Here is a 15,413-nt window from a genome sequence, read left to right as displayed (position 1 = left end):
TCATGTTCCCGGGCATCCTCTGAAGCCTTCCAGGCTGTGTGCAGCTCTGCTTCTCCAGTCTTTGCAGTGACAGGCCGCGGCCAGTGATTGGCTGAGCGGCCACGGCCTGTCACTGGAAAGCGTGGAAGGCCTCCGAGGATGGCCGGGAACACGGTAAGGTGAGTTTATTATTTATTTTACACTATAATCATCAGCTGTCGGGCACGCATCGCTATTACACGTAGGGATGTGCGGTCAGCGCCTAATGATTTTAGGTCTGAACCTAAAGAAACGATCAGCAATGATTGTTTTATCAGCTAATCATTCTCTTTATTACATGGAGCGATAATCGGCTAAGGGTGCCTTTACACTGAGACATTTATCTGACAGATTTTTGAAGCCAAAGCCAGGAATGGAGGAGGAATCTCACTCTTTCCTTTATGACCTGTTCTCTATTTATAGTCTGTTCCTGGCTTTGGCTTCAATGATCTGTCAGATAAATCTCTGTGTAAAGGCACACTTAATCTGCCAGATTTGGCTGATTATCGCTCAGTGTAATAGGGCCCTAATAAGTACGCACAATGCCCTACTTCTAAATTTAGGATTCTGGCATAGGAAACATACATAAAGCATATGAAAGACTTAATAAAGACTCAATAAACTGCAGCAGCACTTAGTGCACTGGTAACACTGGCACCCGTAACAAATCAGATTTGAGCTCCCCATTTCTGTTAAAGGAGAAGTCCGGCGAAAATTTTTATTAAATTATTGTATTGCCCCCCAAACTTTTATACAAATCACCAATATACACTTATTACGGGAAATGCTTATAAAGTGCTTTTTTCCCTGCAATTACTACTGCATCAAGGCTTCACTTCCTGGATAACATGGTGATGTCACGACCCGACCCCCAGAGCTGTGCGGCCTGTGGCTGCTGGAGAGGATGATGGCAGGGGGACACTGAGGGACACAGGGCACTGGAAGGACACAGAGCATCCACAGCTTTGAGAGTTGGGTCGTGACATCACCATGTTATCCAGGAAGTGACATCACCATGTTATCCAGGAAGTGAAGCCTTGATGCAGTACTAAGTGCAGGGAAAAAAAGCACTTAATAAGCATTTCCTGTAATAAGTATATATTGCTGATTTGTATAACTTTTGGGGGGGCAATACAATACCTTAATAAAAGTTTTTGCTGGATTTCTCCTTTAAGGTGGGCATACTGTATACTTTCAGTAACTGACACAAACGCAGGAATTACCGACAGGCTTATCCCTCCCAGAGCAAAGGGTTGCATGGGGATTTTTTTTCTCATCACTCCTGACCCCTATCTCTACTGTTGTCATCTTTCGGTGGCTGAGTGGTGGGCTCAGCTGACAGAAGTATAAGGTGTATGTACCTTTAGGCCCCCAGAATTAAAGCAGTGACTAGACTAGTTGCTAAGGGCTATTCCACTATCCACTTAAAGGGGTGGTGTCATGAAGAATCAGGGGCTAAATATCAGGGGGGTATGGTGATCTCCCCAATGGGAGGAACCTCTTGGCAACAGGTTTTCCTTCCCTGGAGGAATATCTGGCTATTCCCATGTTTTGAGACTTGAAACCAAGGCTTCACGGACCCTTTTCTTGCACAGTCCTGGTAATGCCCCATAATCAGAGGTTATATCTGACTAAGCGATTTGTCATTTTGTCCTGTTAACGATAAATGGTTGCAATAATTACACTTTTGCGAACGACCTCAAATCGATCACCATAATACACGGAACGATAGTCGTCAGATATGATCACAGTTACGATAGTTCATATACTTTAGTATACCAGCAACCTTAACAAGGAGCGAATGAAGTGTACATACACGTAAAGGTTTACAAATGATTAACAATGATTTTATGGTCAGCCTGCATACACATAGAAAGATTATGACTTAAATTTGAACGATATAACAATAATAATGGGGGTCGTATAAAGTAGATATGAGCTCCATGTTATAATCCAGAAGTACAGTAAACTACATCCACTGTCTATGAATGTGCAGCAGGTATCCTGCCCGTGACTGTGTGCATGCTGAGCGTGCCGGGCTGTGGATGCGAATCACTGCAGTGACTGTCTCCATGGTGACCATACAACAAAGCCGGGGCCTAGCACTCCCGCCCATGACTTCAGATTGGCTTCTCTCTAATCTCAGCTGCTCTCCTTGGGCTACGGCCGTGTCTCTCTGCCTGTGAGAAGCAGCCTGGCAGGTTTATTTGTTGTCACAGTCAACACAAATCTGAACAGATTCTACTTGCTGCTTCTTCATGTAGCTGCATATTGTGACTTCTCCTCATTGTTGTGTTCCTTATAGTTTGGGTGATAAGTTTTAATAGTCGTCGTCCAATTGGAAAATAAATTACATTATTGTGAATGGTAAAGACAGTGCTCACTGCAATATGGTGCTGAGCAAGAGGTTTTCTAAGGACATGAGTCCAATGCTTCCTGCAGTAGAAGAGGCGAAAGATGCCGAAGAGGAAGAAGTCAGCCATTCCTTAGGAGGAATCCCTAGCAGACCACCCAGCAGACCACTGCCACACCTCAGCCGAGGAAGCATTGACAATAAAGTAAGTTTATTGAAAGATATTTTAAATAAGTTATATAACTGATTGATGGGGGTCTGACTGTGCCCCTCCCCCCCCCCCCCACAGATGACATTCCCCAGGGTGCACCTTGTTCAGTATGTACTGAATTTATTTGTCTAAGGGGCTTCGAAGTTCTGTAAATTATAAATTGAATGGTGGACAGGCATACATACTGCCACGCCATTCACTTGGGGTGCAGCAGCCCTCAGTTCTTATGATCAATCAGACGCCTACTGATCAGCTAGTTATCTCCTAACCTATGATTGTATGATAACACAGTTAACGCATGCTTCATTTGCGCAATAATTTCTGCACTTGTGCACTTTTTCCGTGGTGCGCAAAAATCTCCGTTCCATGTGCAAAACAAATATCATTAGGAGCATGGGCCTTGATAAATATTATGTCATTTTTGCACCTTTTTTTGGCTAAAAAATGGCTAACAAACTACACCAGGGTCTAACTAAAGTACTGCTGCACATTTTTTTGTCCACAAACTAAAAAAAAAAAAAAAAAAAAAAATCTCACTATAAAAAAATCTGGCCATAAACGTAGCTACTATAAACTATGCCCCTCTGAGGGAAAATTTTGAAAAAAGGCGCAGAGAGCATAAACTGCGCAAAAATAATGCAAACTGCTTGATAAATGCTGCTAAAAATATATGCCTTATAGTAGCAGTATAAATAATGTATATTTGTCTTTGAAGATGGATCCTGTATAATAAGTTATGCTTTCCACCTGTGATTGATCACATATAGAAAAAGATAGTGTTGTACCGTGTTAGGCCCCTTCACACGTCTGGTAAATGTATCCGGATTTATCAATTTATCAGGATTTTCTGATAAGTTGATAAATTTATGGACCCATAGGGTTCTATTGGGCATGGATACCCTACAGGATTTTTCCTGTGTTTGTCTGGAATTTAGGCATGGATGCCCCATAGAACCATATGGAGGCCTCCAGAATTCCAAACAGCTTAAAGCAAATGTACCATTAAGTACGTTGTTTTTTACATGAATAAACTTTATATTGTAGTTAATTGAATTGCGGGCACAATTCAGTTGTAAGAAGATAATGTGCTAATTGCCACCCGGTGTCCAGCAGTATAACACCACCGCTTGCTATGCTATGCAATGGACGGTGTTATACGATGTGTGAACATAGCCTCAATGTGCGCTAATAGCACTCCACTAGGAAAGGAACATAATTACATTAAGGCTGGGTTCACACTACGTATATTTCAGTCAGTATTGTGGTCTTCATATTGCAACCAAAACCAGGAGTGGATTGAGAACACAGAAAGGCTCTGTTCACACAATGTTGAAATTGAGTGGATGGCCGCCATTTAATGGCAAATATTTGCTGTTATTTTAAAACAACGGCTGTTATATTGAAATAATGGAAGTTATTTACTGTTATATGGCGGCCAGCCACTCAATTTCAACATTGTGTGGACAGAGCCTTTCTGTGTTTTTAATCCACTCCTGGTTTTGGTTGCAATATGAGGACCACAATACTGACTGAAATATACATAGTGTGAGCCCAGCCTAAAGGGGTACGGGAGGCCTTTTTTTTTTTTTTTTCTTTATGGCCTTCCGCCTGGAGTACCCCTTTAAAAGAAGTGGCATTTACTGTGTAAAATACATTAATTTCTTGTTATAATGTTAAACTACTCATCTTGCATCTTTTCCAGATTGTACCAAGATCAGGTAGAGCAAGGTCTGTCACTGAAGAAGATGAAAAACAGGAAATAACTGAGGATATAACCACGAAAGAAGAAACAGAAGAGACTGTATCAGAAGAACACCCTGAAGACTCCAGTAAACCCACAGAAAATCCAGATGGCTGGGACAGTGACTTAGAAATTGAAGGTTAGTTACTGTAGTATGTGAGTTGTTATATCCCCGCATTAGAGCACATAAGCTGAACTGGATGACACATAAAACCGGAAAGCTTCATTACATCTCATCAAAGCTTTAAGATATGAAGTAAAGGAGAATTCTGGCGATTGCTAAAATCCTGCAGCCAACAGGAGGGGGGGAGATTGATTACATGTAGGTACTTGCCTCTCCTCGCGCCCGCATTCAGAGGCTGGACCCCCGCCGTTCAGCCAATCAGTGACTGGAGCGATGTCCCAACCCAGTCACTGACTGGCTGAGCGGCTAGTCCATCAGCCGGGTTGTGACGTGGAGATCCCGGAGCCCGGCGGTGGTCCCGTGGCTGCACACGACAGGCACGAGGAGAGGTAAGTGCCTACTTGTAATCAATTTCCCCCCTTCCCCTGCCGTCTGCAGGATTTTAGCAATCACCGGACTTCTCCTTTAGGGTGCGTTCACACCTACAGGATCCGCAGAAGATTTGATGGTGCAGATTTGATGCTGTGTTCAGTTGTTATTTAAATGAAATCTGCTGCGGATCCGGTAAGTGTGACCGTACCCTTAAGGGGCATATTTATCAAATGTGCCCCTGGCGTTTGCCATGAAAAAGGTACCGATTTCCAATGGGGTGAATGGGGCTAAGGCCTAATTTAAGATCTGCGTACAAGCATGACAGTCTTAACATTTTGGTTATAAAGTTATGGAAAATTTGGAGGTAATAGAGAGTGGAATATTTCACCTCAAGCTGGTTTAAAGCTCTGTTCACACTATATTTATGCATATCATTGTTGTTGCATGTACCAGTAAAGCAAGAGCGATAAATGGACACCCCACTTCATAAGTAACTGGATGGAAAATTTTAGTATCATATGGAAATACTCCCTATCTGGTCAGCTGATCTGACTTATTACAGGGGAGGCTTTACCCGGCTATAACTAAAAACTGCAGTGGGTGTCAGAATTAACATATCAAAATTTGTTTTACAAATAACACTAATATTCCTAAGGTTCTGTTGCTATTGTACCACACAACACCTTCTTAGATCTCATGGAGTCCTTACCTCAATGGTCCATGAGAGAGGGGTCTACATGATATAAAGCAGTTGGGCAGGTGAAATTAAAGGGGCACTTCAGCAAAAAAAATTCTTTCAAATCAGCTGGTGCTAAAAAGTGCCACAGACGTTTACTTTACTACTTTCAGTAATTATCAGCTGCTGTATGTCCTGCAGGAAGTGGTATATTCTTTCCAGGCTGAAAAGCAGGAGAGGTTTTCTATGGGGAATTTTCTGCTGCTCTGGACAGTTCCTTTAACAAACAGAAGTGGCAGCAGAGAGCACTGTATCAGACTAGAAAGAATATACTCCTTCCTGCAGGACATACAGCAACTGATAAGTAGTGTAAGAATTGATGTTTTTAAAGGGGTTACCCAGCATTAGAAAAATATGACCACTTTCTTGCAGAGACAACATCACTCGTCTCCAGTTCAGGTGTGGTTTCCTCTCGAGGGCTGAGAGGAAGTGCGCAATCAGAATGCGAAACAGGCTGGTGCCCAGTTCACTTGTCCGCGTCTAGTGTGACCTGCTATGAGATGAATTAATCGTGTGCTTATTGAAATTCACATAGTGCTGAGTGCCTCATCATTACAAAAACTTTCTTGCTTTTGTGGTTTGCAATTAAAGCGACTCTGTACCCACAATCTGCCCACCCCAAACCGCTTGTACCTTCGGATAGCTGCTTTTAATTTAAGATCTGTCCTGGGGTCCGTTGGCAGGTGATGTAGTTATTGTCCTAAAAAACAACTTTTAAACTTGCAGCCCTGTTTCAAACTGCTGTGGCCTAGATTGTGTATGCATAAGGCTGGCACAACCTCTCTGTCCCTCCTCCCCACCCTCATCATCATTAGGAATACTCCAGCCAGGTATTCTTCTATTCCTCTGCAGTGAACACTGCACATGAGCTGGATCATTAAAGGAGACCTGTCACCCCCCGTGCCGGGGTGACAGGCTCCCGACCCCCGTTACAGCCCCCTATACTCACTTGATCCCGCCAGGTCCCGCTTCCTGATCCGGTCGGGTCACGGAAATATGAGCGCCCGAAGCCCGGCGCGTGCGCTCACAGGAGAGTCCGACATTAATAGAGAATGAATGGGGAGTCGCGCGCGCCGGGCTTCGGGCGCTCATATCTCCATGACCCGACCGGATCAGGAAGCGGGATCAGGTGAGTATAGGGGGCTGTAACGGGGGGTCGGGAGCCTGTCACCCCGGCACGGGGGGTGACAGGTCCTCTTTAAGCCACTTGTGCAGTGTTCAGACAAGTAATCAATAGGAGAATACCTGCCTGGGGCATTCCCGATGATGAAGAGGGTGGGGAGGAGGGACAGAGAGGCGATGCAAGCCTAATGAACAGACACTCTAGACCACGCCAGTTTGACACAGGGCTGCAAGTTTAAAAGTTGTTTTTCAGGACAATAACTGCATCACCTGCCGAACAGACCCCAGGACAGATCATGGATTAAAAGCAGCTATCCGAAGGTACAAGCGGTTTGGGAGGGACAGATTGTGGGTACAGAGGCGCTTTAAGCTCCATTCACTTCAATGGAACTGAGTTGCAAAATCCCACCAAAACTGGAGACAAGAGTGGAATAAAGTGGCCATGTTTTTCTAATGCTAAATAACCCCTTTAAATAGAAGTAAATTAAATCTCTGGCAGTTTCTGACATCAGTTAATTTGAAAGATTGGAGTACCCATTTAATTTTATGGCTAATTGTTTTATGTGTGTGTGTATATGTATAATATATATATTTAGTCTAGATTATGAATTATCTCTTTCATGATAGCTGAGCATTACTCCTACTTAACATGTGCTTTACCTTTGCAGAAGTGAAACCTTCATATGATCCCTCTGGTAAAGCCAGATACCTGTCAGCCTGCCAGCTGTTTGGCGTAGTTCCAGTTTCATACTTTCTGCGTCATATGGGGGACTCCGAGCTCATAATGAGGCATCATGGGCTAGGTGCACAGGTACAAGCTGCTAAGGGAACGGTATAATGGGAGACTGGGCTGGAGGGTCACACATTATTATGTAAGAATAGTTTATTAAATGTGAATGAGAAATGTATCAGTACTTTATATATTATATTGTAATATTAACTGTAAAAAATCATATACATTTCTAATTCTACCTAAAAAGTTTACAACAAAGTAAACTAACCTAATGTCTTATTCCAGGCTACAAAAGCAATTGCTCTTTCTCTGGTCACCAACACCTCAATTGTGAACTTAAATCTGAGTGACAACTGGCTGGAAGGAGAAGGAGCAGCGGCAATTGCAGATATGTTAAAGGAAAACTGCTATATTTCAGGTTTGTCTATTTGTTGTGTTTATCATCATTCGCAAGTTGGATGAATACAGACCTGATCAATAAGGGGGCTGAATGAGCTAGAATTGGGCCATGTATGTGCCTACAGGGTCTTAAGCTGGGTGGGCCCCCCACCTACCATGTGCCATGTAAAATGCCGCCACCTCTGCACTCCGTATACCTACCCATTGTCTATAACATAAGGTACTTAGAGCCTTTTTTCGAACATTTATGTGTTTTCAGAGTTACATTTGTGTGATAATAAACTTGGACTAAAAGGTGCTCAGGCCATCTCGGCGATGCTCATAGAGAACATAACACTTCAGAAGGTCAACCTGTCCGGCAATGAGTTTGATGACCAGGCCGCTTCCAGTTTTTCTGAAGCCCTTATGAACAACCAGAAGGTGGAATCTATGGATCTCAGCCATAACATGTTTGGACATGGAGCAGGTACAGTATACATGTAAAAGTTAGGGGCTAAATATATTTTTCTTCATGTATTTCCACTTTCATAACTATCAAAAGCATTCCCATAGGATACTTAAAGGGGTTATCTGATTAGGTAAAATATATGTTGAATCATCTCTTCTCTTGGAGACTAAGGGCCCGGAACGATAATATTACACGGAACGATAATAGTCTGAATCGGCCCTACCAGGCTGATTATCGTTATGTGTAATAAACACAATGATCAGCTGATGGCAACGATCATTGGCTGATTGTTGATATAGGTTTGGACCTATAATAGTCGGGCGCAGACCGCGCATTGCTGCATGTAACAGCAGTGCGCGGATAGCGGCTGACTATTTCCAAACTCAATACATTTTCTGTCCATGCTGCAGGGCTCCTCTTGCTCTGTGCTTCTCTCCGGGTCCGCACGCTGCAGCTTCAGAGCGGCCTGTCTGAGCTGACAGGCCACTCAGCCAATCACTGGTCGCGGCCTTAAAAGTAATTCCATACATGTCATTTCTTTTTCTGTCTCCTTCCCCCAGTTCTGAGCTGCTGATTTCTGCTGAAGATACAAAAACTGTGAGCTTTTCTCTCTGTCTCCCTCTCCTCCCTCTCCCTTCCGAGACGGCTCCTGTAAACAAGTCCCTGGCCGGTTTTATCTGCAACATTGTAGTTTCTTTGTAATGGAAAATCTGAGGTCAAGTTGCTGTTGAACTCACTGTGATTAATTCTCCTGGCATTACAGAGTTGCTACAAAGTTGCAGATAGGGACTTGTTTCCATCAGCCATCTCAGAAGGGAGGGGGGGAGGGGACTGAGAGCAAGGATGGATTGAACAGCTCAGATACAGATTTCTATGTCTTTAGCAGAAAGCAACATGTTAAAAACTGTGGGAGACAGAAAAAGGTAATAACATGTATGGAATAGATTGTTAGTCTCCAGGAGAGGGGGGGGGATTCAACATATATTTTACCTAACCTAATGCCTTTAATAAGTTATGAGAATTTTGTACCCCCTTTTTCTATACCTTTGCCTAGTATAACACTGCAAGGAAGGTCACTATAGGATCTTGTTTACCCCTTGAAATCCACTTTCCACTCTTTTCAGTGGTATCAATGCCGTAATTAATACTATACTACAGTCCAGATTTTTCCTGATGTGGATTTGAAATCCATGTTGTGAATTTAAAAAAAAAGCAGTGATGCAGGATTATTGCTTTTATTCCTAAGATTTGTTGTGTCAAAAAAGGAGTGTTATGCGAGCATACCCTACATATTACATGAACTTGCCACTAGAGGGCCACGTTCAGACAGTAAAAGAGATGAAAGCATCAATAAAAGTGATTTTTCCATCATTTAAATTTGAAATATTTAGCTCATTTACTATGTTGACAGGTCAATGCCATTAAAATGAACTTGTATTATATTCCTAAAATCAGTATAGTGTAGGGGAAAAAAACACTTTATAAGCATTTCCCGTAATAAGTGTATATTGGTGATTTGTATAACTTTTTGGGGAAAATACAAAAATGTATTAAAAATTTTTGCTGGACTTCTCCTTTAAGTATATAAGGCAGTATTATTGTTTGTATAGGTGAGATTTTGGGGGCCGCAATTGCTGAAAACACAGGAATGCTGGAACTGAATCTCAGCTGGAACTATTTCCGTGGAAAAGGAGCTGTAGCTATTGCCAAAGGATTAGGGGTAGGTATTTATTCATAGATTTTATACATGATAACTGACCCCTATAGACTGTATAAGTTTTCTTATTAGTCATTGTCTTGTCTATATAAGAAGCAGTAAATGCTATGACATGACTGTGTGTCTGGAGGAGTTCATATGATTTCTAGGTTATTTTATATCTAATTATATATTTAAGACTGCTGTATACAATAGTAGCAGACACTATGCAGCTCCAGGGCTTGTTCCCACATAGTATTTTGCCCATTTTACAGTTAAAAAAAAACAAGAAAAAAAAACAGCTGACTTGTATTGAACTTGGTAGATTGCACAGACATTCAAACAGACAGACCTTTATTGATTCTATGACTCTAATAACGTAAAGAAAAATCAAGGCCGGGCTATTTGCAACAAAATATGGCCATTTTTCTGGCTGTATTTTGGTATGTACTTTGGGCCGCCCTTGCTCTAGTCCAAAACATGGTAAAATTACCTGGAAAATTATTTTAAAAAAAGGGCCAAAAAAAAAAAAAAAAAAAGCAAAAACAGTTTAAACACCGTCTCTAATTTTAGCCATTTTGTGTGTTTTTTTTTAAAGAAGGACCAATCAGCAGGTTACAATAATCTAACCTGCTGATGTCTCTTACCTTCCCCCTCAGTGCCGTTATCCTTGGTCAATAGTACCATTAGAAGCACCCCCCCACCCCCAGAACATGAGTTGGCCCACTCGCTCCATTCATTATCATTAGAAGGACGAGCGAGCTCATGCTTTGGGGGTGGGGCAGCACGGAAACAGTAAGAGACATACCTTCTTCCTCAGTGTCCCAGTGTCTAACTTGCTGATAGTTCCACTTTAAGCTGTAAAATTGCCTCAGAGAGAACAACTCAGCCTTATTGTCCTACATGTACTTTTTTTCCTACCAAAAGATTAAGTGAATCTCATTGGCTCAACTGAATGACGTCACACACTTTTGCTTGTGACACAGACCTCAGTGAAAGAGAAAAACACACACACCTACACACACATACACACACACACACACACACACACACATACACACACACAAAAAGATAACTTACAAATGTGTTTTTTTTTTCTATTACCTTGTAGGCCAATATTTTTTTGAGAGTGGTGGACCTCTCATACAATGGATTTGGAAATGATGGCGCAGCGGCCTTAGGAGAGGCTCTGAAGGTTAATAATGTATTGGAAGAAGTAAACATCAGGTATAGACATAGATAACATTTGTATCTTGTAGTTATGGCTGATATGTGGTTGTGATGCTCCATGGCCACTGTGTGGCAGTGCTAATACAGTTTATTCATAAGTCATGGAGTCTTTCAGAGACAGGAGAGTCCTAAAGGCCAATATGCCTGTGGTATACAGTGATTCTTTTTGCATTCTGTCCATATATTCCAATGCACATATGGTTAGAAGACATATATATATATATATATATATATATATATATATATATATATATAAAAAGTCATTAATTTCTTTGTGTGGCCGTGTTTCGAGACTCAGTATTAAGGGTGCGTTCACACGTACAGGTACAGTTCCGTTGCGATCCTGTGTCCTGTCATTCTGTATGGGTTTATATACTGGCAGCAGATTTTTCATTCCACTGCAAGTAAGTAAAGCTCCATCCCCCTTAACCCGCTGCAGCCAGGTGAATACTTTGCCCGTCCACACTCCGGCCTGCTTCTGTGGCTCCTGGCTCCCTGAAGTCCTGTGCCTGAAGCAGGACAGCGTACTTATTGGCAGAGCAGGACGTCAGAGAGTCGGGAGCCACAGAAGCAGGCCAGGTAAAGTATTCACCGGGCCACAGCGGCTTAAAGGAGGCGGAGTTTACATACTTGCAGCGGAATGAAAAATCATGCAGTTCAAAACTAACAAAAAAAAATAATTTTGAAATAAACCTTAGGGAGTATCTTGGACAGAAGAAGGAAATAGAGAAATAAATTTTTGGGGGGTATTCTATTTTTCAGTAACAACAGAATCTCCATACAAGGGGCTGTACGCTTTGCATTGTGCCTTAAAGAAAATAAAACTATAAGAGTGCTGAAGGTAAGTAATGTGATGTAGGTAAGCACTATGGCCCACATCAAATGCACTAAAGCCAATAAATATGTACAGCTCCTGGGGGGCCCACGGCTGTCCGAACTGCCCAAATGTATTTTCTTTTATTTATTTGTGTAGCGCACACAGATTCCGCAGCGTATCACTTACCCGTATGTTTTTGGGTGTGGGAGGAAACCGGAGTACCCGGAGGAAACCCACGCAAACACGGAGAGATGTAATCTTATTACAGCTGCACATGACACAGGGGCCCATTGGACGATTCTCTGCTGAGCCCCCGAGCGATGTGCAGCTGCAGGGCAAGTTGCTGTAGCTCTCCCGACGCTGATTTTCCTGGTTTCATCTGCCAGCACAGGCAGCATGTGTTACAGACACTGCCTGCACCGGAAACCCCAGCTGTCAGGAGAAGGGGAGAGCAGCGCCGGGAGACCTCCAGTGATGGAGAAGCATGTGGGAGGTAAGGGTTGTTTATTTAATGGGGGTAGGGGGGGGCTTGAGCTGTTATAGTGGATAAGGGAATGATGCTGGAGGATGAAGGTGGTGCTGCTAGACGATGAGGGGATTGATGCTGGAGGATGAAGGTGGTGCTGCTAGAAGATGAGGGGAGTGATGCTGGTAATGGAAGATGAGGGGAGTGATGCTGGATAAGGCGGGGAGTGATTCTGGATAAGGAGGAGAGTGATGCTGAATAAGGCGGGGAGTGATGCTGGATAAGGGGGGGAGTGATGCTGGATAAGGCGGGGAGTGATGCTGGATAAGGAGGAGAGTGATGCTGGATAAGGCGGGGAGTGATGCTGGATAAGGCGGGGAGTGATGCTGGATAAGGCGGGGAGTGATGCTGGATAAGGCGGGGAGTGATGCTGGATAAGGCGGGGAGTGATGCTGGATAAGGCGGGGAGTGATGCTGGATAAGGCGGGGAGTGATGCTGGATAAGGCGGGGAGTGATGCTGGATAAGGAGGAGAGTGATGCTGGATAAGGCGGGGAGTGATGCTGGATAAGGCGGGGAGTGATGCTGGATAAGGCGGGGAGTGATGCTGGATAAGGCGGGGAGTGATGCTGGGTAAGGCGGGGAGTGATGCTGGGTAAGGCGGGGAGTGATGCTGGGTAAGGCGGGGAGTGATGCTGGGTAAGGCGGGGAGTGATGCTGGGTAAGGCGGGGAGTGATGCTGGGTAAGGCGGGGAGTGATGCTGGGTAAGGCGGGGTGTGATGCTGGATAAGGCGAGGAGTGATGCTGGATAAGGCGGGGAGTGATGCTGGATAAGGCGGGGAGTGATGCTGGGTAAGGCGGGGAGTGATGCTGGGTAAGGCGGGGTGTGATGCTGGATAAGGCGGGGAGTGATGCTGGATAAGGCGGGGAGTGATGCTGGGTAAGGCGGGGAGTGATGCTGGGTAAGGCGGGGAGTGATGCTGGGTAAGGCGGGGAGTGATGCTGGATAAGGCGGGGAGTGATGCTGGATAAGGCGGGGAGTGATGCTGGATAAGGCGGGGAGTGATGCTGGATAAGGCGGGGAGTGATGCTGGATAAGGCGGGGAGTGATGCTGGATAAGGCGGGGAGTGATGCTGGATAAGGCGGGAGTGATGCTGGATAAGGCGGGGAGTGATGCTGGATAAGGCGGGGAGTGATGCTACAGAATGAGGAGGGTGATGCTGGTGCATTGGGGGGTGATATTGGAGGATGAGGGGAGTGAGGCTGGAGGGTGAGGGGAGTGAGGCTGCCAGATGAGGGGAGTGAGGCTGGAGATTTAGAGGTGATAGTGGAGGATGAGGGGAGTGAGGCTGCCGGATGAGGGGAGTGAGGCTGGAGGATGAGGGGAGTGAGGCTGGAGGATGAGGGGAGTGAGGCTGGAGGATGAAGGGAGTGAGGCTGGAGGATGAGGGGAGTGAGGCTGGAGGATGAGGGTAGTGAGGCTGGAGGATGAGGGGAGTGAGGCTGCCGGATGAGGGGAGTGAGGCTGCCGGATGAGGGGAGTGAGGCTGCCGGATGAGGGGAGTGAGGCTGCCGGATGAGGGGAGTGAGGCTGCCGGATGAGGGGAGTGAGGCTGCCGGATGAGGGGAGTGAGGCTGGAGATTTAGAGGTGATAGTGGAGGATGAGGGGAGTGAGGCTGCCGGATGAGGGGAGTGAGGCTGCCGGATGAGGGGAGTGAGGCTGGAGATTTAGAGGTGATAGTGGAGGATGAGGGGAGTGAGGCTGCCGGATGAGGGGAGTGAGGCTGCCGCATGAGGTGAGTGAGGCTGCCGGGTGAGGGGAGTGAAGCTGCCGGATGAGGGGAGTGAGGCTGGAGATTTAGAGGTGATAGTGGAGGATGAGGGGAGTGATGCTGGAGGATGAGGGGAGTGATGCTGGAGGATGAGGGGAGTGATGCTGGAGGATGAGGGGAGTGAGGCTGGAGGATGAGGGGAGTGAGGCTGGAGGATGAGGGGAGTGAGGCTGGAGGATGAGGGGAGTGAGGCTGGAGGATGAGGGGAGTGAGGCTGGAGGATGAGGGGAGTGATGCTGGAGGATGAGAGGAGTGATGCTGGAGGATGAGGGGAGTGATGCTGGAGGATGAGGGGAGTGATGCTGGAGGATGAGGGGAGTGATGCTGGAGGATGAGGGGAGTGATGCTGGAGGATGAGGGGAGTGATGCTGGAGGATGAGGGGAGTGATGCTGGAGGATGAGGGGAATGATGCTGGAGGATGAGAGGAGTGATGCTGGAGGATGAGGAGAGTGATGCTGGAGGATGAGGGGAGTGAGGCTGGAGATTTAGAGGTGATAGTGGAGGATGAGGGGAGTGATGCTGGAGGATGAGGGGAGTGATGCTGGAGGATGAGGGGAATGATGCTGGAGGATGAGAGGAGTGATGCTGGAGGATGAGGAGAGTGATGCTGGAGGATGAGGGGAGTGATGCTGGAGGATGAGGGGAGTGATGCTGGAGGATCGGAGGGAGGGGGGGGGGGTTGTGATGCTGGGGGATCGGAGGGAGGGGGGTGGTGATGCTGGTGGATGAAGGGAGTGATGATGAGAGTGAAGGAAGCCACTACACAGGGGGCCATCTATTAAAGGGGCACTACACAGGGAGCCATCTACTATAAAGGGGATGCACAAGGACGCACTGATGGTAGTGTGTGTTTGTGTGTGTGTGTGTGTGTGTGTGTGGGGGGGGGTCAGGTTGGATAGACAGCCCAGGCCCCAAGGTAAATTTGATCCACCCCTGTCTGTAGCATATCCATCCTGTGTGGAGGCAGCCTTTATCAGTGTGTCTGGTACAATACTTTGGTATAGGAAGTTATGTAATGAAGAAGCAGGTTGAATAGTGAAAGGTGTCATGTAGCCCAAGGGGCATATGTTCCTTTTGTAGCCTTATTCTACTGTAGTAGTTTTTCTTTAATT

General features: G+C 45.4%; 2 protein-coding genes across 3 annotated transcripts in view; one reads left to right on the top strand and one right to left on the bottom strand.

Annotated features, from left to right (window-relative positions):
- Positions 1 to 15,413, bottom strand: part of CHEK2 (checkpoint kinase 2) — a 77,195-nt gene that overhangs the window by 48,096 nt on the left and 13,686 nt on the right. The gene's annotated exons all lie outside the window — the stretch shown is intronic.
- Positions 2,088 to 15,413, top strand: part of LRRC74B (leucine rich repeat containing 74B) — a 40,727-nt gene continuing 27,401 nt past the window's right edge. For both annotated transcript variants that reach the window (XM_069961282.1, XM_069961283.1), the window contains exons 1-8: positions 2,088 to 2,576; positions 4,285 to 4,462; positions 7,346 to 7,488; positions 7,696 to 7,828; positions 8,069 to 8,275; positions 9,868 to 9,977; positions 11,065 to 11,180; positions 11,946 to 12,024. In XM_069961282.1, coding sequence (XP_069817383.1) covers positions 2,409 to 2,576; positions 4,285 to 4,462; positions 7,346 to 7,488; positions 7,696 to 7,828; positions 8,069 to 8,275; positions 9,868 to 9,977; positions 11,065 to 11,180; positions 11,946 to 12,024 — 1,134 coding nt within the window. In that variant the 5' untranslated portion in view covers positions 2,088 to 2,408. The remainder of the gene's footprint in view (positions 2,577 to 4,284; positions 4,463 to 7,345; positions 7,489 to 7,695; positions 7,829 to 8,068; positions 8,276 to 9,867; positions 9,978 to 11,064; positions 11,181 to 11,945; positions 12,025 to 15,413) is intronic.

The sequence above is a fragment of the Dendropsophus ebraccatus genome, chromosome 3, assembly GCF_027789765.1.
Source record: "Dendropsophus ebraccatus isolate aDenEbr1 chromosome 3, aDenEbr1.pat, whole genome shotgun sequence".
In the NCBI taxonomy this organism is placed as follows: Eukaryota; Metazoa; Chordata; class Amphibia; order Anura; family Hylidae; genus Dendropsophus; species Dendropsophus ebraccatus.
This window is presented reverse-complemented; position numbering and strand designations above follow the sequence as displayed.